The 24836-nt window shown below is 43.9% G+C and overlaps 1 protein-coding gene across 1 annotated transcript; it reads right to left on the bottom strand.

Moving 5' to 3' along the window:
- Positions 1-14005: 14005 nt before the first annotated feature.
- On the bottom strand, positions 14006-15349 carry LOC146812273 (endogenous retrovirus group PABLB member 1 Env polyprotein-like). The gene has a single exon (XM_085615153.1). The coding sequence runs from the start codon at positions 15347-15349 to the stop codon at positions 14006-14008; it is 1344 nt and encodes a 447-aa protein (XP_085471279.1).
- Positions 15350-24836: the final 9487 nt, after the last annotated feature.

Raw genomic sequence — 24836 nt, 5'->3', positions numbered from 1 at the left:
ACGCTCCGTACATACATGGGTGGGGAGTTGGTACGCTCCATGCATACACGGGTGGGGATACGGTCCGTACATACACGGGTGGGGTGGGGGTACGGTCCGTACATACACTGGTGGGGTGGGGGTACGGTCCGTACATACACTGGTGGGGTGGGGGTACGGTCCGTACATACATGGGTGGGGTGGGGGTACGGTCTGTACATACACGGGTGGGGAGTTGGTATGCTCCATGCATACATGGGTGGGGGTACGCTCCATGCATACACTGTTGGGGGTTCGGCGCGTACATCCGCGGCCGGGGGGCGTTTTGCGCGTACATGCGAGGTCTGTGGTGGGGTGTTCGGCGCGTGTGCGGGCACGTGTCTCCATGCTTGCTATGGGAGTTCGGTCCGTACGGTGTTATTTCCATACAGTTGTGAAATCGAAAGGACGGGAGTGATCGTACTAGCGCGGTCAGACTTCATTTTTCCGGTTCGTACGGTAAATCGTCCGGGGATGTGTCGGACACAATTTCCGACCCGAGGACGTGTGGGGAAATTTTCCGGATGTGATTCGTATGGAGTTTTTCCCATGCGAATCGTACTTGGCAGTTTGTACGCTACTTGTACGATTCGGACGGAAAAAAGTCCAGATTCAATTTGGACGGGGGAAATTTTTCCAGGATCCGAATCGGCACCAGAGTGTGCATCATTTGACCACATTAAACATGTATTTTCTTATAACATTTTTATTTTGAGGTAGTTATCTTTTATAGGCTGTTCTTTCTTCAAAGTGACGCTAACAATAGGCATTAATTGCAATTAATATAGTTAGGTTTTGTTTCCCTTTTTATATTTAATTCCTCAAAACACTGTCAAATGGTGAAGGCCAGCAAATTTAAGCAATTATGTGGCAGCAGCATAATTTTGGATTTACCATATCTGCTTCAAAATTTCCCACATAATTTGCTAAATGTACATAAGATCTACGTTTAAAAAAAAAATAAGTTACATTCTTTCTTCCATATTTATGTCTAACTCCACTTTAACCTTTACATTTTTCAGAGAATTTATGTGTTTTCTTGCAACTTAAAATAATATCTTAATATGATTTCTCTTAGGGCAACACCTCACCATTCACGGCCTTCGGCAGTCTGTGACGGAAGGGTTGGATGGCTTGCATCCAGTCTCCCAAAGCACCAGCTAACCCTTATCGCATAGTGTTTGGCGAACACCCAAGGCTAGCAAGCGCCTATTAGCAGGCAGCCACCTGCAGACCTGCATGCACATTATTCCTTTTTTTAAATGTTTTTATTTGGCCCTCCAGGACTCCCACAATAGTCCAGCGGGGCCACATGGGGGTCGTGCTGGGTCCCACAGAACTCTCGAAGGGGCTGTTAAATATAAATGGTCCCAGGGGACTAAGGGATTGTAAAAATATATTCTGATCCAGAGGACCACCATTTCTTTCATGCCGCAGCCAGCCATTGAGAGCATTGAATCCCACAGGACCACTGGGTCCTGCTGGTCCAAATGGGTCGGCAGGAAAAAAAACGCCCTCATGACCTATTAAAATGCTTTTTTTCTTAAATTAATGCCAACCTTCCAGATATCTCTATTTTTGGAGCTTAATTTCTTAAAATAGGCTAGACAGATTTCCACCAAATCACATAAAGCACACTTTCCTAGTAAAGATCTAGCTTTCTGCCATATTGCGTCTAATGCTGTGCAGCTGTTTTTTTGTGTGTTGTCTAATTTTTCTAATGTAAATTTTTTACAGAAAAAAACATTTTGGTACCCCTCCCCCTTTTCACATCCCCAGCTTGACGGATCACCCCCAAAAGGTTTTCAAGAAGGATCTGAGGTGGATGAACTTTTTGGGGAAAGTTTCAAGATGATTCACCAAACAGTATCAACATTATTAGCAAAACAAAAAAAAATCCTTTTAAAATGGAAATTCTGGCTCACTTTTTTATTTCTATCACTGTATTGATTAAATGTTTAAACAATTAAATTAATTATGTTTTATAATGCAATACAATGAATTATGTAGTAAGGAAGACATTAGAGTCTGTCTGCTATGTCTACGATAGTCCTTTATTTACATTTATGGTACTTTGTTGCAGGACTGTGAAGGTTGGTGAAAGACATCTAGGAATGCTGAAACACATTACCAAATAAAGACCATTTGCATGATATTTGGAGTGCGGTCCATTCTTTATCTTGGAGCCTTTTTCCATACATAGCGGGTTAGCAGTCAAGTCGCGTTGCCACTGGGGGTCGTAGAAATTATACAAATATATTTATATATTTTACCCAGTGGCAGTCCAGTTAGAGTTAGGATCATACAATACAATAAAATTAACTTTATTTGATCTATCAAGATAGACCATAAAAGTACAGGATAGTTTAAAAAAGATTTCAGTACAATACGTGCGATTAAATATATCCAAAGACATGGTTAAAATGTATACATTTAAATTTTTTAAAAATCAAAGAACCTCAGATAGTAGCCCGCTATACACTTTAGTCTACCCAAATTTCCCTGTGAATCGCCAGTCGTCATTTAAAACTAAGTTCAATGTGTACAGCAATAAATAGACAAAGATAAGATTAGTTAAATAACACATCATATACTTTGAACAGTTCAGTTCCTAGACACCGGCTCGCTAAGTTATTGGAATAAAAACGCAGGCTATAGCATGGTCCAAAGCAATATTTTCTTTTTCTTTTAAAGGTGCTAGCACGTAGATTAGTCACAGATAGATCTGAGCCTGACTGCAGAGCTCAAGAAACTAAGAACACATAACAGAGAATTGCTAGTGAGCATTTGTAAAAAAATAAACGCTGGTCTAACCTGTCTAAAATTACACTTTTAGATTTTCTGGGAAGCTCGTAAAAACTGCAGAACATTAAAAAAATGCATCATATCCTGTGAAGTCTTCCCATCGCAGCCACAAGGAGGGAGACTCTGGCCCCTATGTACCCCACCCAGGTCGGCCCAGAGGTACTGAAAAAGGTCCAGACGGAACCTGGTCAGTAAGAATCGTTTGTGGGAACTTTTGAGCCGTAAAAGATAGGGCTCAGTTGATGGCTCGGTTTTCAAAGGGAAATACCCAATCTCTGGGTTGGTGAATAAATCAGGACTTCCCAAGTCTACAAGGCAATCCCTTACATACTCAAGCCAGGTAATACTATATAAGTGATCCAGGGAAAGGCAATCTGTTAAAATGTCCTTACTTAGTGCCAGTCCCTCCCTAAGCCATCAATTCATCCACAAAGATAGGGGACGGTAAGATAACAGATCAGAAAGAAAAGCCAAACCCAGTTCTTCATGGACTGTAATAGAGGGGATACACTGCTGTAGACATAAAATACGTTTAAAAAAAGTATTTTCAACAACTTGGAGTTCCTCAAGCTCCTTGTAACCCCATAGCTCGCTACCATAAGCCACCTTAGTAATACACTTTGCCTTGTAGAAGTTCAAGAGGGTCCCAGTAGGTCTGGTGCCCAACCTAGATGCAAAATTAAAGATGGCAGTATTGTCCCTGACAAAGTCCCCTTTTTTCCTACCGATGAAATTACACCATGCCATGGCAGTATCGAAAACTGAATATGTGACGTTACAACGCGATCAAAATGATCACGGAAAGTTACATCACCCCTGAAAAAAAAATCAGTGACCAGATCATGGAATAAGATAGCCTCAGGGGAAATACAGCAACATCTTACATTAACTCTGCCACCAGTACCAAGAAATCTGGATGAAGCTACTAATGTATATACAAATTGGCTAGCAGCTGCAGGGAATAAATTGGCACCTTTGAAATATCTCCGTCTTACCAGACAACAACCTTCCGCTCCCTGGTACTCTTCTGAACTTAGGGATCAGAAACTTGCGTGTAAGCATTTGGAAAGAAAGTGGAGGGTGGGCTACAAGGAAAAGGACAAAATGGTCTATAAAACTATCCTGTCAGCTTATAAACAATTGCTGCAAAAAACAAAACAAAAACTATTTTACTGACAAAATTAATTCAGCAAAAAAACTCTTCTAAAGAGCTTTTTAAAATAGTGAAAACTCTAGCCCACCCATGTTCCCCAACTTTTTTAGCTAGTCAAGAGTTGTGCAATAAGATAGCTAAATGCTTTTTTGAGAAGGTAAATAACATCTTTGTTACCTTCTCTGATTCGACCTTTGAAAACACTCAGAATCTAGCAACTTCTCACACAGGAACTAAGATCAATAGCCCTCTTCTACTTAACTTTGCCCCTCTAACAGAACTTGATATAACTAACCTATTATTGAAGATAAAGTTTGGCTCTCCTTTTGATCCATGCCCAAGTACAGTAGTTCTGTTAGCTGTAGAACCGGTCTCAAGAGTGCTGACTTCCATCTTTAACACTATGTATTCAGATGGATACTTCCCAAGAGACTGGAAGCTTGCTTCAATTTTGCCACTTTTAAAGAAACCTAATTTGGATACCAATGACCCCAATAATTTTAGACCAATATCAAGAATCCCACTCCCGGCGAAGGTCATTGAGAGGAATATTAATGCCCAACTAAATAAGTTTCTGCAAGACTCACAAGCCTTGGACCCAACCCAGTTTGGATTTAGAGGGGGTCACAGCACTGAAACCGTGCTGCTAAAATCCACCGAAGAGATCAGGAAAATTTTGGACCAAGGAGGGAATGCCGCCCTGATCATGTTGGATCTTTCAGCGGCATTCGATACCGTCCACCACGGTATACTGATGGAACGTCTACAGGAAGTAGGAGTCAAGGGCACTGCCTGGAAACTTCTTAAATCTTTTTTGACGGACAGAGTACAAACTGTAGCCTTGGATGAGTTTGAAGCTGAATCATTTTCTCTGCCTTGTGGTGTTCCCCAGGGATCATCATTAAGCCCGACCCTTTTTAATGTATATGTTTCCTCACTGGCACCGCTTGTTGAATCATTTGGGTTTACATTAACCTCTTATGCTGATAATACCCAAATAGTGGTTAACCTACTCCCAGGCGGTTCTGTGAATACTTCATTAAGGTTACAAAATTGCGTGAGTGCCGTGGGAGGCTGGATGGCAAAAAACTGCCTAAAGCTCAACTCCAATAAAATGGAGGTGATTCTTTTCGGCAATAATCCTAATCTATGGACACCAGTCTGCTGGCCGGCAGACCTTGGCCAACTCCCCACGCCAGTAGGGAAAGTAAAAAATTTGGGAGTATGGTTAGATGCTAAATTGAGTTGTAGGGACCAGGTAAACAAAGTTGTCTCTACTACCACCTACATCCTCAAATCTTGTAAAAAAAAATCATGCCATTACTCCCAAAAGCAGTACAACAAACAGTTGTCACCGTTCTTATCATGCCAAGATTGGATTATTGCAACAGTCTGTATTTGAAAATACATGAAGGATCTCTAAATAAATTACAGATTCTGCAGAACGCGGCCGCCAGATTAATTACAGGTACATCCAGAACTGATTCCATCTCTGTTCAAATTAAAGCTCTGCACTGGTTGCTAGTGAGGAAACACATTCAATGCAAAGCCTTGACTCTGCTTTTTAAATCCCTTCATGGATTGGGCCTGAATTTTTAAAACAGCGACTCTACTCGTACACCCCTAATAGAACCCTATGATCTTCTGACGCCAAATTGGCACCAGTACCTAGGGTGAAGAAGGCCAATTGGGGTGGCAGAAGCTTCATAGTCAATGCAGCAAGAGCATGGAATGCTCTTCCTTTATCTCTAAGAAGTACGACCAATCTTCTTGTATTTAGAAAGACATTAAAAACATTGCTCTTCACTAATTGATCCTCCGTGTTCCCCCCTTTAGGCCTTCTCCAAGCGCCAGGACACCTTTTGTTAACAGTTGCGCTCTATAAATGGCCATAACATAACATAACATAACATCACAGTTTTTACAACGCAAGTCATTACAACGACTTGCGCTGGAGGGCGCTGGACTTAGGGATAGTATGATTTACTATTCCAACACCAGTCTACGTACAGTAGGGAAGGTGTTGGAATAGTAAAGCATACTATTCCTAAGGTTAGGGCGCCATCCAGCACAATTTGTTGTAACGACTTGCGTTGTATTACCCGTGATGTAAAGGCATTGCGATGCAATGCCTGTGTGGTAATGAATGTTTCCCTCGAAAACTACACCCAGATATGAGAAGATATAGGTCATAGGGACCGGCATCGATCCCACCACAAATGTGTAGGGTTTGTTGGGGCATAAACCTACTTGCATTACAAAGGATTTACTATTGTTCACTAGCAGGTTCAAATCATCCATAAAGTAGACAAATGAGGTCAATAAAGTTTGTAAACCCCTGGCTGTCCGAGCCATGAGGAGAGTGTCATCCGTGTACAATCGTACTGAATGGCTCCGCTGGCCCACTTGTGGACAGTCAGTTTTCATCTTCACAAGGGTCTGCTCCAAATCATTGATATACAGATTAAAAAGGTCGGACCCCTCTCTCAGTTGTGAGCTGGTGGGTGACTCTCAGATCCTTAGTTAATCGAACCACCTCCTTGGTGTCACTATGTAAATCCCTCAAAAATCGTACAATATCTGGGCTAATGACAACATGGTCTGCCAGAGCTTTGATCTATTAACTAGGTCGAATGCTGAGGACAGATCCATGAAAGCTAAATAAACAGTGCTGTGGCACACAATATTATATTTGTTAAGTACCAAGTACAAGTTTAGGCTTTGATCCACTGTCAATAGACCCAAGCGAAAACCATATTGGGCGTCAGACAGAATGTTATTGTCCTCCCCCCAAGTAGAAAGCCTGTTAAGGACTATGCAGGACAATGGTGGATAGAGCCCAAGAAGCCGGACAACCGGACAGAACTGCAGCATTAATAACCACCATAAGAGTCGGTACCCAGATGTCCGTATCTGAGATGTAAAGATCAGGTTGGATCCCATCCGGGCCCGGGGCCTTCTTCTTTGTCAACCCTGGTATACCTTTTCTAACTTCCTCAGTAGTAAAAACCACATAGGGAGACCCCTCAGCTAGGTGCAGGTCTACCTTCATGGCAGAGTGGGCTAAAAACGTATCCTCAAAATACCTAACCCATTCGTCTTCTGTAATATGCGAGTCCAAAAGATTGGTATCGTCTCCTGCCAAGAATGGATTGTTTACAATACACCAAAACCTAAAACTGTTCGTCAGGGTACTGGCTTCTGTAAGAGTTGCCCAGGCTTTGTCCTTTAATAGTGATTTACAGGTAGCCAGGGTGACTTTATAGAGTTTACGACAAGCCTTAACAGTGGAGGGATCTCTTGGTTTCATGCCAAGGGCTACTCTCAAGTTCCTCAAGGCTCTTGAACATTTGGAGTCAAACCATCTTGGTACTGCAGAAGCTTGCTGCCCCGGGGTCTTTAGTAAACTAGCGATTACGCCTGAAATGGCGTCAAAAGCCCCCAAAATATCTGATGGGATCACCATACCATCTATACAGGTTGCAAACTATGACACTGGGAGAGCAGGGACTCATAAAACTTATCTGGGGAAATCTGAACCCACTTCAATCTTCACCAACTGTCCGTCATTGACAACGACGCCTTTGGTTCCCCCCTCTTGGTTTGAGTGGCCCAAGGCCCACGAATAGAGTTAGGATCATGTTTCAATAGGGAAAAAAATTGTCGGGTAATAACTTTAACACTGTTTGATTAAACTTTCCAAAAAAGTCATATCGACCAACGCTCCTTCATGGAATGTTTCTGGGGGATCCATCAAGTGGGAAGAACAGGGTGTTGAGGGGTCCCAAAATGAATTTTCCTCATTTGTTTTTCCATAGCAATATTGAACAACGATACCGCAAAACAGCTGAATAGATTTTCAGCAAATTTGGCAGAAAGCTAGATCTTGGTCCAGAAAGCGTAATTTTTGTGATTTGGTGTAAATACGTTCAGTGTTTTTGAGAAATTAAGGCTAAAAAACTTTGCATATTCTATGCCGCGGAAGATCCCCGGTCAATAGATCTGAAGATAAGATCTGATTAGCTGCCACCACAGGTATTTGCCGTCCCTGCCCGCGTTCCATTGAGCAGGGAAGACATGTATGCTCCCACCCGAGGGGAGCTTTAAAAATGCCAGGTGGGAGCAGACATATGTTTACCTGCCCGTATTAAGGCTGGCAGGGAAACTACTGTGTCCAGTGGGCAGGCTCCCTGGGACACAGTAATTGAGCTGGCCCCAGGGAATGGGGTTCCCCGGATATTTACAGGCTTGAGGGGGGCATAGGCCAGGCTCTGACCCAACAACCCACAAACACCCAACCTGTATTTGATTTTTTTCTTTTTAAGGTACCACAGTATTCCTGCAGTACCCACTACACAGGTTTCCTGCCCATGGTAGTGCGGTACAATGGGGGTAAATCTTGGGTGGCGGCGACCATGGTAGTACCATGCTACTTCAGTGGAGAGCCACTCTGGGTTCAGTGGAAGTACTAAGGTAACCATGAGCTGAAAATTTCCTTTTTTTGGCCTCTAAGGTGGGGTCTCTATGGGTCCCAACCCACAAGTACCTGTGAGTTAGGGTGTTCCTATATTGCACTTTTATACCCTATTTTTAATCATTTTTCAGTACATTGGGATTGAGACGTGCCCTAGCGGTGACAGTGCTGCACTATACAAATGCTGATTGATTGATTGATTGATTTATAATGCTTTACATGGCTGTCTGGTGTGTGCATCACAACAGCTGCAGGGGGAAATCTAACGGTTTATGGTGAGATACTGAAAACCCTGCTGTCACAACACATCCACATAATTTAAATAACAAAACAAATAACAATCAAGTTTAGAAATTATCTGAGAAACATATTTCCCTACATTCTCATCATTGTGAGCCACCAAGAATTGGCTCCTTGGGCGTCTGTATGTGCTGCCTTTGATGGAAAATGGGGTGAGATATTGCCTGAAAGCATGGAGGCCAGTGGAATGAGTAACTACATGAAGTGCTGATAAACCTTCACATTAAACAGCCTCAAGAAACCTAATCTCTTGCAAAGACAAGTCCAGGAGAAATTAAAATTGGTAAACTGTGAAAAGTGGTGCATTCCACTGTTACTACATACATATTTCATTCAATGTCCTCCGGGAGCTGCAAACTAGTAAAAATTATAACAAAATAGTCAAAAGAACAGAGTCTGATTTGTCCATAATATCCTGTCACGTGACTTTTTGCGTACATTCAATAGGAAGCACCCAACCTGAGAACACTTCCTTATTTCTTTCTGCATATAGCAGATGTTCATTCTAAGATCCCAGTAAGGAACATAAACTAGATCTGATTTTGACAGAAATTAGCTTTCCCAACAGTTTGAATTCGCTTTAGCACAGCAAGAAATGTGTTAGAAAGTAATGTTATTGAGGGATATTTACAAATGCAAATGGTCTACACAGTGACACAGTGGCGGCTGGCAACATTAATTAATGGTTAGGCACTCACCATAAATGCTGCCCGCCGCTGGGCACTTAAAACCGATAACCCCCTCCCAGCCCTGATTCTGGGGGTGATGAGGAGCAGGATGGAAAGGGAAAGACTTGCCTCCTTGTGCAACACAAATCCAACCCATTGGTTGGAGCAGGCTAAACCAGCGCTCATTTTGAGGTTGGGGGCCGGTGCCTGCAATCCCTCAGGTGTTTTACAGCTCTGGGTTTGTTGGCTTTCAAGTGCACATGTCAGATTGGCCGACTGTAGGCAGCCGGCCAATCTGACATGCGTACTGAGCACCTACAATGTCATTCTGAAATCTGAAGCAATCCGCCCCCCCCCACCATCCAATCGCTACAGCCGGAGGCACACAGAATAATAGAACGGTAATGTCTATTTTATTATTCTGTGTTTACCGCTACACTCGCACCAAGTGGGGCAACCCTCTTCTGCCCAAGAAGAGAAACTGCCTGTGTGTGTACAATGAGAAAACATAATGGAAATTTACTATACGCACTCTATTTACCACCTCTGGTGTCTTCTTCAGGGTAAAATGTGGAGGCAGCTAGCAAAGTCACTGTATGAGTGGTGTAAATTCGAATCGACTTCAGCTGCATCACAGGACTGGGTTCCAAGGGTTTGACAGTGACGGCCCGTGTAGGGCGTTTTACCGGGGCGGTGATGTGGCGCAGAGGAGGGGCAGGGTGGGGGGTTGCAAAATGCGGCAAACGGCCGAAAACGAATTTCGTTGCGCGCGCGCTGCATCGCATTTGGCAATGCAGCGCGCGCAACGAAATTCGTTTTATTAATTTTTTTCGGAACTTACCTGAACTCGGCCGTATGCCGCATTTTACAACCCCCCACCCTGCCCCTCCTCTGCACCACGTCACCGCCCCGGTAAAACGCCCTACACGGGCCGTCACTGGGGTTTGAATTGTTTTTTTGGGGGAGTAATAAAATATACTGCATTCTGTTGTTTTTATCAATCAATCAGTATAATTTCCATTGTTTGGTCCTCTGGTCACATCTAATCCAATGCCCAAAACCCCATATGTGGAATGCTTAGACGTTTGGATGAAGGTTATATATACACACTCCCTGTTTCCTTAAAAATACATGGACTATTCACTCAAAGTGCACTTCTCTCAGTTTTGGCGAACTGCCTAGAGTTAGTAACAAAATGCAAATACTGCATGTAAAAAAAGTCCTTATTAAAAAAAAAGTCTTTTCAATAGAGACAGAAAGTGAGTAGCAACGAGAGGTGTGTTAAAGCGCAAATACCATTTATTTTAAAAGATTCGTTTACTAAAAACGATTCATTAATTGTTGTATGTGGACAAAAAGCACAACTCTGCTCAAACTTTGAAAGTAACATGAACACTTCCACCCAAACTCACATGAAAACGGGCAATCGTGTAAAAACATTATCAATGGGTAGCAACATTTTCCTTAAGGTATAGACATCTCAGAATAGTATTAAAAGCAATGCTTAAGGTGGGATGACAAAGTGCGGTTTCTAAAATGTTCTTGGCCAAATATGAGTAACTAGGAATCATGCCAAGAGATTTGGCGTATATAGTTAACGGGGTGGCTTAAAAGATGTACACTTAAATCCAGTGTTTCACACAGCATTCCACTTGACCAGGATTTGGGTGCCTCTGTGAACATCCAGACGTGTCTAAAACAAGCCACTTCTATTGGCTTTGCTAATGCTTGTCAGCTGTATTAGATAACTGAACAACAATGATTTAGTTGTTAATAATTAGAATTGAAAATATTTGAATTCCTAATATATGAGACTGTGACTTAAACATTGCTAAAATCTGTAGAAGGGATAGAGGTCTTTGGAGTTTCTCAGACACTCCTGCTCTCATCATCACGTCACTTTCGTTTTCAGTCTCTCACTCTGTAAGAAATGTATGCCTTTCTTGCATCTAAATGCTTCTGAAATCATCCATCTGCATATCTCACATTTTCCCACAATTGCCATCGACAGATATGCAATCATCACTTTGTGCACTCTGCAGAGAAGCCACGGATTGGATGTGCACGTACTCTGCAGGCACTGTGAGAAACTTGCACTGCCTTGCTACTCACCTTCAGAGCTCTCAATCGTTTGACATTATAAACACCTGCCCACAACCTGAATTCACTCAACCACCCGAAGGCAACTCAGTTAAAAGTATGTACTATACAAAAGTGATATGTTACATAAAAAAATGCAAATGCACAACGACGTGAAAACAGCAAATACTCTTAGGAAGTGCAGAATCACGTAAAACATGTGAAATTTAAACAGGGATTGCATAGCTATCATAGAATACTGTGAGAATTTGGGTTGTTGGTTGATGGGGCCGGTAACCCTTCTCAAGCAACAGCCACAATCCTTGTCATGGTAAACCAAAAACAGTCACTAAATTAACCTTTCCTTATACCTCTGCTAGCTGGGCACAAAAGCAGTCAGGATTAATTTAGAGGCAATATGTAAAGTTTTTATGCAGACCTCAAACAGAAATAAAGTGTAAGCACACCACATGAAAATCCCACACTAATTTAGAAAAATGGAACAAAATGTAATAAATTATTTGACACAGGAACAACAAAAATCCAATCAGTGTAACTGGAGAATTTCAATTTCAAAGATTTAAGGTAATTGTAGTGCCTAAAAGCACAAAGCGCTGCTCAGAGTTATCTGATCGTGTGACACCAGGTGAAAGTCACAAGTTCAGACCGAACACACTGGAGCATAGCCTGGATACAGGGACCAGGTTAGTCCCGCTGAAAAAGGTACCTTCTAAAGTCCAGTACAAATGGCGGAGGAGGCGGCAAAGAGCCCTGAGCACATCACTGATGGTTGTTGCTGTAGCGCGACAAGCACCCCAGGCATTGTGGCCGGTCATAGCTCTAGCGCAAAGATCATGTTGAGTGTTGTGGATGGTCGTTGCTGGGGACTCACCTTGGAGGTCACCGTGGGCTGTCAATGTTGTAGCTTAACCCCTTCGCCGCAGCGGGAATTCCGCCGCGGCGCTGGGGGGGGTTTGGGGGCACAGCGGTGGTGCCGTGCTCATGACGGAACCACTCCGTCATGAGTCACGGTTGAGCTGTGCTCATGACGGAGTGGTTCCGTCATGACTCCGCCCACGGCGCTAATCGCCCGCACAGGCGGGGAATTAGCGCCGCGTGGGCGTAGCGGCCGCCAACGGCCGCAGCATGACGGAACCACTCCGTCATGAGCACACGGCACCCGTGGCTCATGACGGAGTGGTTCCGTCATGAGCAGGGAAGGGGTTAAAGTTCAGATCTTGCATTGCCAGTCATCTCTGGCGGTCCCTGTGACACAAAGAGTTGGGTTCACTGTAGCTTCGCTTTAGTAGTTGGTGCAGGCAACATGATCTTGTGTATTGACCGGTTCATGGCCATGAAGAGCCCCAAACCTCTGCATTTTTTCTTTTTCTTCTAGGAGGAGCTCATCAGATGCCACACCAAGGGTCCAGGAGCTGGGAGGCACCTCTGGGGAATCAGAAACTCACTCCAGCAGAGGCCAGCAGGGCTCAAGCAGGTCCATTTGTAGGTCCAGGCAGGTCCAGTGCATCTAGTCAGCTGGGCAGTTGCAGAGAGGCATATGGAGCTTGATGTGTCCCTGTAGCTCAAAACAGGAGGTCGGTCAGCTGACCCTTAGAGTCACCTGTGCCTAGGAGGAAGGGTGCAGGTTCACTCTTACTTCTCAGACAGCAGGACAGGCCTCAAAGAGCAGGGCAGTCATCTGGTAAACAGTGAAGAACCAGAACCTTTTGGGTCCGGCGGCGCAGGGCACGCCTTAATCTCCTGGGTTCTCATGCTTCAGCTAACAGAGACACGGGGACACTCTGTCGGCGTAAAAGATCAGATTTTATTAGCTGCAGCTAGTACAGTTGTCTTAGAAGTACACACGGTATGTTCTCAGGAGACTGCCACTTCACTCCGTGGCACACAATCTTATATAGTACATAGGTAACATATACATTAACACAGAACACACCTAAAACATACATGGAGGACCAATAAGGTAAGGTTAAAGACAGAACATGTCCAATAGGAAAGGTTGAAAAACAAAGATATCGAGTAACTCGAAGAAGCCTCTCCTCCAACTGTGTTTGCCATCCCTCCCACAGGTTAAGGTATTAACGTGTCTGTAGCTGACTTGCAGGTGGCGAGATACGTTTGTGTGTTTTGGAGGACAGTTGTGAAACGAGAGAATACGAGCGGAGGACAGCGAAGGCCAGAAGATAAGATAAAGTCAGGAGAGAATAGTGTGAACCAACAGATAGTTGAGACAGGGATTAGAAGAACCAGACAGGGATTAGTGTACTCGGCCAGTTTCTAACACCAGCTTCGTAAACAGAGGCAGAAGGCTATTTTGACACAATATTGCAGGAAAAGCAGAAAAGACTTCGTCCGTCGTGCTGCCTGAGTGAGGGCAACACAAAATGGCGGCGGTTTACAAAATGGCGGGTCAATATGATCGAGATCGAAAATCGAATTTCCTCAGACCCTCCTTTTGCCAGAACTCAGGCAATAGTATATGGACTCATGTTAATCTGAGTCGATGTCAATGGTCATGAGGTCATCAAACTGTTGTTGCAACATCATTTTAATATTCTCTGTTCTTTGTGCCTTGGGTTTTGGGATGCACATAGTAGCACAAAGGTCGCAGATGGCGGGACCACAGTGCATACAAAGACAACAAGAGAATACGATGGCTAAAACCATACCAAGGAATGTTAGCACTTTCCAACCCCATTTGGACAGTAGTCCCCAAAACCATCCCAATAACGACCAATCTCCTTCGTCCTGATGAATCGACTCATAGATTATGTGTAATTTAGAGATGGCCTGGTATACTGTCGGAGCGTCATCAGGTATATAAATACAGCAACTCGATTTGATCAATTTGCAGACTCCACCACGATCTGCAAGAATAACATCTAGGGCAACTCGGTTCTGCAAAGTCATAAGACAATCCGCCTGTAGTTCCGCTGTAATATTACTTAAAACTCCTACAGTGGTGTCTATGGTAGTCTCTACGACACGAACCAGTTGCCTCATATTCCTACTGTTTGCCATAGGACCCCAAAAAGGAAGAAATCCTTTTAGGAAGTCTCCTCCCTCTTGTCCTGCTGTGTCTTTGGAATCAATAATTTCTCTGCCATATCTGTTCTTATGAAAATTTGAAGAAGCAGTGTATGTAGGGGGAAGAAGAAAAGCTATATAGCAAGTTCCAGAAAAACCAGTCGGCAACCACGTATAGGCTCTATCATGACAGATGAAATACGTGCCCTGAGATGGTACTAACGGCAGCGAATTCTGAGATGAATGAATGTAAGTATGGGAGCAAAAACTTTTACTTTGTCCGGGGTTAGTAGTTTGACCATTGATTTGCAAACAGAAATTGCCTTGATGAGGTACAGTCCAAATTGGTGGAGATTTGCCTTGTTTAACCTTATCACTAAGGCTTGTGATATAATGAGTGACGTTCCAATTAGTGTATGCTTTTCTCTCATCTACAGCAATTTTACTATTTTCCATGATTTTAGCCATAGCTACCATTCCCTTTATCAACGAACTATGACTAAAATCTGGTCCACCAATATAGGAACTGACAGGTCGTTTAAATCGGCTTTGATAGGCGTTGGAGAAAATTACAAAATAAGCCCAAGCAGAACCTTCATAAGAGAATGGAAGGACTAAATATGGCATCCCTTTTTCTGTGGTATGGGGCATTAGGCCACACACCCAACAGTCAGTTGTATTAATCACTAATTGGTGTTGATGTAATAACTGGATAAAGGAGTTATTGTAATATTCGGTTCTTCTTACGAGTTCATGTTGAGGAAGTGTATGAAAGAGATGCGGAGAGATAGTGGAATAAGAAGGCATAGTAATAGAAGAAGGGACAACTTTCTGCTGCATAGCATAAACAATCCAACCGATACACGCCATTAAAATACACAATAATATGAAAATACATAAGGTTATACCACAACGATTATATATTATTTTACAGTGGGTCTTCATTTTGTTCCTTTTCTCTCTTTCGCCTAATGTAGTTTCCATCTTCTAAATGGATGCTCACGGCAATCTTCCTTAATCACTTGGTCACGATTGTCTGCCGTCCTATGACACTGCACGTCCTGCAGGCCTATTGCCACTACTCAGGTCACAACAAGACTCCTACCTTGACCCTGCAACCGGGATAGAAACTACATAGAAGAGAGATTCTCAGTTTTCCTTCTTCAGTCTGGATCTTAAATCGTAATGGGTCTTATCAGGTTCAGTCTGATCCTGAAACAATGTTCGTGGATTTGTGGTGTTCAGACGAAGATGCGGTGGTACAGCTTCTTGGAGAATGTCGTCGCTTTCTTTCTCTGACAATGTTCCATTCAAGCGTGCATCACTAAAGGGTACAAAACGAGGAACCTTCTCGCTTTCAGAGTCTCTTATTCCCTTGCGGACCCACTGATCAAAGGGCAAGGCAAAGGAACCTTCTTGCAGTGTACACCGTGAATCCAGTTCTTCTTTCCTTCAACCTTCACTGCTGTACGGGTTGCTAGGAGGACCCGACGGGGCTCCCTCCAGCGAGGCTCCAAATTCTTTGTCCTTTGAAAATTCTTCACGCAGACCCAATCACCTGGTCGGATGGAATGACCTGAGTCTGTGGAGGCCTCTGGTAGAGCGCTCTGAACCTGTTGGTGGAGAACGCGCAATTTAGTTGTGAGGTCATGCAAATAATCAATCAACATTGGGTATGGCAAGTCTGAATACTTTTTAGGGCGAGGGACTCCCCATATGTTAGCTGGGCATACGAAAACAACCTCATAATGGCTAAGTCCCAAACGAGAATGCACAGCCGTTCTGGTAGATAGAAGAGCCAAAGGTAGGGCATCGGGCCAACTAAGGCCTGTACTAGCCTGTACTTTAGCGAGCTTGAGCTTAAGGGTGCCATTATAGCACTCCACTAGACCCGCTGATTGTGGATGGTTTGCCGCATGGAATTTTTGCTTGATGCCAAGACCTGCACAAACCTTTTGCATAACTTGGCCCACAAATTCACTCCCATTGTCACTCCAGACAATGCACGGCAAACCGAATCTAGGGGAAAACTCTTTTAGAAGTGCTTTGGCTGTAGATAAAGCAGTATTGTCTTTCAGGGGGTAAGCCTCTATCCATCGGGAAAAGGCACATACCACCACTAGAAAATACTTGAGATTGTTGCATTGTTCCATGTGAATGTAATCGATTTGCAACACCTCAAATGGATAGGTCGGAGGAGCAAAGTGACTTGCTGGAGTTGGGGTTCCCTTTCCCGGATTGTACATTAAGCAAACAATGCAATGTTTCACTACATTATCTGCACACTTCGGTATTCCCTCATTCTGCCACACTGGAGCCAAAAGCTTGCATATTCCTTTCACACTTAGGTGGGCTGGACCATGCGCCATAGTAACTACAGGTAGTACATAAGCGTCTGGTAACAGCCAACGTTGGTGCTCGGACAATTCCACCCAACAACCCATCTCATCTAACATTCCTGTACTTTCTTTCCACTTACTCAATTCTTTCTCTGTAGCCTCTTTTTGAATTGATTTTACACTTTCTACTGTATCCTCATACATTCCTCTTTCCCTGACCCAATTTGCAGGGCCTGCAACATACATGCAACTTGTAGCATCTCTGGCTGTCTTTTTCGCTACCTCATCCGCAAATGCATTTCCACGACCAATATCGTCAGTAATCTTCCTGTGTGCACTACACTTCACAATTGCTATTTGGGTAGGTAAAGCAAGTGACTCAAGAAGGTCAGTCACCAACTGATCATGTTGTATCTTAGTGCCATGGGAAGTAAGGAATCCCCTTTCTTTCCACAGACGTCCGAAATTGAACGCTACACCAAAAGCGTATTGGCTATCGGTGTACACGTTCACTCTTTTTCCCTTGGATAACACACACGCTCTGGTTAGGGCTATCAGTTCAGCTGCCTGAGCTGAGTTATGTCTGATGCGTGCTGTTTCCACGATTGTATGCAAGGTAGTAACCGAATATGCTGAAGTTGTCTCTCCATTAGGAAGCTTAAAACAAGAATGATCTACCCATAGCGTTCCATCCGGATTCACTAACGGCATATCTGTTAAGTCAATTCTACCTTTTGTCTCTTCCTCAGTACGAAAGAAACAATCATGTTGCACCTGAGCACCTTTATCTTCTGGAAGAGGCAACAAAGTAGCTGGATTTAAAGTGTTACATCGTTTGATGTGCACGTGACTAGCCAAAAGTGTCAGCTCGTATCCAGTTAAACGAGCACTCGTAAGATGCTGCGTTTTTGTTCTGTTTAACAAAGTATCTACTGCATGCGGCACCATAACAATGACAGTATTATCTAGCACCACTCCAGCCGACTGTCGAATAGAAATTGCTGCTGCTGTTGTCGCTTTAAGACAGCTAGGCAATGCTTTGGCTACTGGATCTAACGTAGCTGAGAAATAGGCACATGGCTGCTGTTTATCTCCGAATTGCTGCGTTAAAACTGACAATGCACAACCTTCTTTTTCATGAACGTAGAGCGTAAAAGGCTTACTGTAGTCAGGAGTTCCTAGCACAGGAGCGGAACACAGAGCAGTACGTAAGTTAGTAAAACTCCTCTGACACTCGTCAGTTCATGGAAGGGGCTGAGGCGTATCTTTCAAAGAAAGTGCCAACAAAGGTTTGGCCATCAGAGAGAAGTTAGGGATCCACTGCCTACAATAGGAAGTAATGCCCAGGAAGGCACGTACCTCTCTTTGTGTAGTTGGCACAGACATTTGCGCAATTGCTTGGATACGTTCTGGGGTTAATCGTCTTCCCTCCTTTGACAAGATATGACCCAAGTAGGTAACCTCTCGATGAACATATTGTAGCTTAGAGGGTGAAACCTTATGATTAAGATCGGACAAGTGTCGCAACAGTGCAACCGTCACATTCTTACATATTTCCTCTGAATCAGCAGCGATCAACAAATCATCCATGTATTGAATGAGAGGAGCACCAGACGGCAAGGAAAAAGCATCAAGATGACATTTCAGAGCTTGACTGTAAATAGAAGGACTTTCACAATAGCCCTGAGGTGCGCGCTTAAACCGGAAGCTTCGGCCTCCAAGAGAGAAGCCAAAAATATCCCTACTTTATTCGGCAATGGGAATACTAAAGAAAGCATTTTTCAGATCGATAACAGAAAACCAAACCGCTGTGGAAGGTATCATTGTCAACAGTGCAGTGATATCTGGGACAACTGGAAACTGTGGTACAACAATTTTGTTTACCTCCCGAAGATCAATCACAAAACGATAAACAGGAGGCTGAGAAGGATCAGTGCGTTTAAGAACGGGAAGAATAGGGCTAATACATATGTTTCCTCTCGTTTCCTCAACCACTCCCTTCTGAATCAAATCATGAATGATTTCCAAAAGCGCTTTTTCACCATCAGTGGAAATTCAATATTGAGGAACGCGTGGCAATTCAGCATTGGGCTTGAGAGTAACGACATACGGTGGGATCTCAAGACAACCAACATCATTTGGACCTGTAGCCCAAAGCGTTGTAGGAAGAGAGAGCAATTCAGGAGGAAATTGATCTTTCGACAAATACATTGGAGAAGTCAGTTTCTGTCCTAAAGTGAGATATACACCTGAAGGAGAACAATATATCGTTGCATGCAATCTTTTCAATAGATCCAAGCCCAATAGATTCTCACCACAACCATTCGTTAAGAGAAGCAGAGCTTCCAAATCATAGGGGCCAATTGAAATAGGCAAAGGGCAAGAAACCGGATTACGAACTGGGGCGCCAGAAAAACTTACAGATACATTTGTTAAGTCAGACAAAGGTGCCCCAGGGAGTTTTTAATGAATGATAGAACTTCTCATTGCACCAGTATCTGAAAGAAATGGCTCTGAAACACCCATTGTAGTGACATTAACATAAGGTCCACTCTGATCTACTGGACACAACTCCCTTACTTTGTCCATGGCTGTCCTAGTTAGCATGAAGACTTTCATTCCCGTCTTCAACATAATAATCCTCATTGTAGCACTGTGTAGACCAACCGTTTTGCTGATCAAAGTAGTTCACGGAACTAGAGGGAGGAAGGGAACGCTGTTCTTGAGTCAACATACCTCGACCTCTACTTCTGTTTGCTGACTGGAGGCCAGCACGACCTCGTGAAGCAGATGGTGTGCCATTACGTTGCAATAAAACCGGACAACTATTCTTAAAATGACCTTCCTCTCTACAATAGGCACATTGATTAGGACCTAACAAAGGTCGCGGAATATATGGCTCAGGCTTTTGATACACCCTCTGAAACTGCGGAGGCTGTTGAAACTGGGGCTGAGCATGACGAGGTGGATAAGCCTGTTGCAAGAGAACCTTAGTTTTTAATTCTTTAGTCTTTTTCTCTTGCTTATCTTTTTCTTCTTTATCTCTATTTTCATAATACTGAGCAGTAGCCAATATCTGAGCTGAAGAAGAAACAGTCCATGAACTTTCGGAGTCTTTCAGCTTGTGCGACAGCTCGGGAAGCAAATTAAATACGAACTTATCCACAAATAATCGCTGTCCACCCTCCGTAGTCATATCCTGACCACTGTGATCAATGAATGTTTCCTCGAAACGAGTGAAGAAATCGGAGACACTCTCATCTTTCTTTTGCTTACACGCGGCTAGTTTATCCCAGTTAACTCTCAAGGCAGGCATCATCGTTTTCATTAATGTAATAATCCTACCAGGGAGTTCTGAAATCAAAGCGTCAGGCTTCGCACCACCCACTTGGTTTCTATCTGCGACAATGATAGCATCCCAATCTCCACCTAATTCTTGGGCATGATTCTCTTTACGAATCCTTGCCCATAATGCTTGTAGAACTACATTCCCCATCAACATATCGATGTCTGCTAAATTCATGATACAGGCATCAACGGTCTGTGACAATTCTTTAGAATAACCTGCAGGATTCTTACGAGGATCCTGTAAAGACTGTTTAAGAGCTAAAACTTCAGATCTTTTCCAGGGGACATGTACCCATATTCGCTGGAAGTGAGCAGGAATAGCTAGATTAGCACCTGCTGCTGGAACCTCTTCTCTCCATACTGGAGGAACCTCTCTCATTGGATAATTTTTCAGTGTCAACCTAACTGAGGGATCGGAATCAAGAAAAGTCTGAGAGGTAAATAAAGTTCTAAAGGTAACAAGTGTCTTTACAGCGTCCTCAACCTTAGAATCCACAATGAGTTCCTTATCAAAATCAGCCTGAATATCTAACAGACCCTGAGGAACCGAACCTAAATCCATATCCTCCCATCCTTTAACGAGAGTATCACACATGACATTAAAAACATATCTCTGCGTAGGCGCATTCCACTGTGAGAAGGTAGGCATAATGTCGGGTACACTATACCGAGGACCCTTTTCAATCCATTTACGAGCGAGAGAGTCCAACATTTCTCGTTCTTCGAAAGCTGGGAACTGACTACGAGACTGTCTTCGAGAAAAAGCCGGAGACACATTTAAGGCTTCAAAGAAAGGTGATAAAAGACCAGAAACCGTATCTGTGAGTCGTTTACGCATAGATGGCAAATTGGACATAAGGATAGGGGACAAAGTATTAGGCGAACTAATTGAAAAGGAGTCGGTAATTACCGGGGGAGCAGAAGGCAAAGAAGATGAAGGCAAAGGAGTCGAAGGCAAAGCCGGCAGAGGCGGCAATACTTGAGGGGGCAAATGTGGAAGGGCCGGAGCAAGCGGAGGCGCAACTGGCGGCTGGACAGGCTGTAACAACGGGGGTGCATTAGCACCTTGTACATAGGGCGGAAGCAATCTCAATAGGTGAGACATCAAGGGATCTTCCTCTGAATCCTTTCTTTTATCGGAAGGGGAAACTGGCAACATCGGATAGCATTTATCTATCGCCATATGATGCTGTCTCTCTGAAATTTCCTTCGCATTATCGACTTCATCATCTTTAAATTGTTGAGCAGCCTGTATAATTGTCATTCCCTGTGTTTTCCTATCTCGTTTTTCTTGATTAATTTTTCTCTGTTTGGCTTCCTTACGCCAAAGGCGGAAAGAGTCAAACATTGCCGGCCGGATTTTTCTTTTAAACAAAATAGCTTCCAAATTATCTAGTATGTCAGGCTCAAAGCTACCATTTTCTGGCCATTTTAAAGCACCATCATTCTTCGTGTATCGGATCCATGCCTCGTTAAAGGCAATGGGGCCAACACCATGTTTAGAATAGAGCTCATAACTGGGAGTTCCAACCGAAGGAATCGGACAAGAGTCCTCCAGCCGGGAATCCCTATTACAACCAAAACAACAAAGTTTCTCAAACTTAGTCAGACCAGGCATCGTTATTTCACTGGACTGTTCACAAACATCAAGGGGGTTAAAATTCAGTTTAACACAGCACAAATGTACTTACCCCTCGGCTTCGGTTATTGCAATACCCGAATCAAAGAACCTAAGAACCTAAGAACCAAAGAACCAAAGGACCAAAGAACCAAAGAACCAAAGAACCAATGTGGGAGCGACCCACCAATACTTAACTAAGATGTCTTCTTACACCAACAGAGGCCCCGTCTATCGCCTCGCTTTACCATACATCATCGAAAGAGGGCCAAGGCAGGGCGTTAGTCAGGGCAGCAGTTGTCTGTAGCCGTCAGGAAGGAGTAACCACGCTGCAAAAGACCTTCGGACCACTTTCGACATACAGGGGTCACTTGACGTGGCTCGCGATTCCTCCAGAATATTCTTGCGGGGTTCCTCACGACCTTCAGGCAGAACCACTACCTCTGAAACTGCCCAACATTGGGCGCCAGTTGAAGAACCAGAACCTTTTGGGTCCGGCGGCGCAGGGTATGCCTTAATCTCCTGGGTTCTCCTGCTTCAACTAACAGAGACACGGGGACACTCTGTCGGCGTAAAAGATCAGATTTTATTAGCTGCAGCTAGTACAGTTTTCCTAGAAGTACACACGGTATGTTCTCAGGAGACTGCCACTTCACTCCGTGGCGCACAATCTTATATAGTACATAGGTAACATATACATTAACACAGAACACACCTAAAACATACATGGAGGACCAATAAGGTAAGGTTAAAGACAGAACATGTCCAATAGGAAAGGTTGAAAAACAAAGATATCGAGTAACTCGAAGAAGCCTCTCCTCCAACTGTGTTTGCCATCCCTCCCACAGGTTAAGGTATTAACGTGTCTGTAGCTGACTTGCAGGTGGCGAGATACGTTTGTATGTTTTGGAGGACAGTTGTGAAACAAGAGAATACGTGCGGAGGACAGCGAAGGCCAGAAGATAAGATAAAGTCAGGAGAGAATAGTGTGAACCAACAGATAGTTGAGACAGGGATTAGAAGAACCAGACAGGTATTAGTGTACTCGGCCAGTTTCTAACACCAGCTTCGTAAACAGAGGCAGAAGGCTATTTTGACACAATATTGCAGGAAAAGCAGAAAAGACTTCGTCCGTCGTGCTGCCTGAGTGAGGGCAACACAAAATGGCGGCGGTTTACAAAATGGCGGGTCAATACGATCGAGATCGAAAATCGAATTTCCTCAACAGGGCAGTCCTTCTTCTATAATATCCACAGGTCTAGGAATGTACTGATGAGTGGGTCTGAGGATCCCATTTTTATGCCTGGTGCCAGCTTTGAAATTGGAGAAGCTTCTGAGCCACCTCACCCTGAACAGAGTTATTTGGAATTTCCTGCCTCCCTGTCCTGGTCCCAGCCTGTCTGCAGGAACAATAGACTAGTGTGAAGTTCTTCGTTTGTGAGCTGAGGCGGTGAATTTAAAGTGCAAGTGTTACAGGTGACAGCTCTGCCTCCCCATCCTGCCTTGGATGGCCTATTCCACCCTCACCCAGGCCCTCTGTGGTTTGGCTGTCTGAGAGGAATACACAAAGACCACCTGCCAACTACTCCTAGTAATGTGACCCGGGAAACTGGCTGCTGGCACCAAATGGTTAGGACAAGAAACTTTCTAAAAGTGCCATTTGGAGAATTGCAACTTTTTTTTTTATTATTTTTTTTTTTTACAGCCAACTAATCTTTATTGACGTAAATGTGAGGTAGCAATTAAATATAAAAGTGATCATCACCATTGTGTATTTTCAATAAACTAATAGTCATATATGGTGAACCGACACCATCCATATGGCTACAGTTTTTTTTGTTTTTTTAAATGTTTTTATTATTATTAAAGTTAGGGCAGAGCACAATCACAGGAATAGCTATACAAATGCATTCTGTTGGTACATTAGTAGACGTCAACTCTCATAACACTGTTACATCAGAATATTGGCCAGATCTCATCTACGGACCCATAGATAGCGCCTCACCCCTTCCCCGCTTCAGATGGATATATCCTCATTCGGCAATTCCGGTGGTTCACAGATAAAGCCCCTGTACTTGTTCCAGGCACCCCAAACCTTTCCCCATTTCTGCGGACAACCTCGGTTAACATATGTAGTTTTCTCCGCTACCATTGCTTCATCCATGTCCCCACACCATGCCCTGACCCTCGGCGGGCGTCTGGAGCCCCACAACCTGGCTATATTCCGTTTGGCGACCATCATGCCTAATGTGGCCCAGTCCTGTGCCGGATGGTTTAGATCATTTGGCTCCCATATATTCAACAAACATCTTTTAGGTTCTGGTGTTACCGATACCCCCTCCACTTGTGAGATAGTCCGCATTACTGCCACCCAGTATGTCATAATCCTTGGACACTGCCAGATAGTATGGTAGAAAGTCCCCTCTTCTCCGCATTCTCGCAGACAATACGGGTGTAAGGCATGCCCTATTTTGTGTAAGGTTAATCTAGTGAAGTATACCCGGTGCAGTATCTTCAACTGTATGAGTCTCAATCTAGAGGGTATTGCAACTTCCCGTGGTGACGAGAGTGCCATCTGCCATTCCGAGTCATCAATGTCCCCAAGGTCCGCAGACCATTTGACCTTCAGCGCCTGCGTCGGGTCAGGTAGGTTATTTACTAATTTACGGTAAGTGAAGGAGGTGGCTTTTGTCGTCATGTAGTCAGTGAGGAGTCTGTCCTCTAATGGAGAGGCCTCCGGCAGGACGGTGTTGGGCGGTATTGCTGCCTGCAGTGCATGCCTAATCTGTATGTACCTGAATTGTTCAGCTGCGGCCAGCTCGTATTGTTCCTGCAGGCGTTCGAACGCCACTACCCCACCCCTCACCCATAGGTCTCCCACTGTAGAAATGCCTATGGCGTCCCAGGCGTTGAATCCTTTACTCTTTCTAAGCTTTCCCAGCCTTCCTGTATCCCAAAGTGGTGTAAGCTGTGTGATAACTCCCTGCCA

Source organism: Triturus cristatus, chromosome 7 (genome assembly GCF_964204655.1).
Source record: "Triturus cristatus chromosome 7, aTriCri1.1, whole genome shotgun sequence".
Taxonomy (NCBI): Eukaryota; Metazoa; Chordata; class Amphibia; order Caudata; family Salamandridae; genus Triturus; species Triturus cristatus.
The sequence above is the reverse complement of the archived record's forward strand: the minus strand, read 5'-3'. Positions and strand labels throughout refer to the sequence as shown.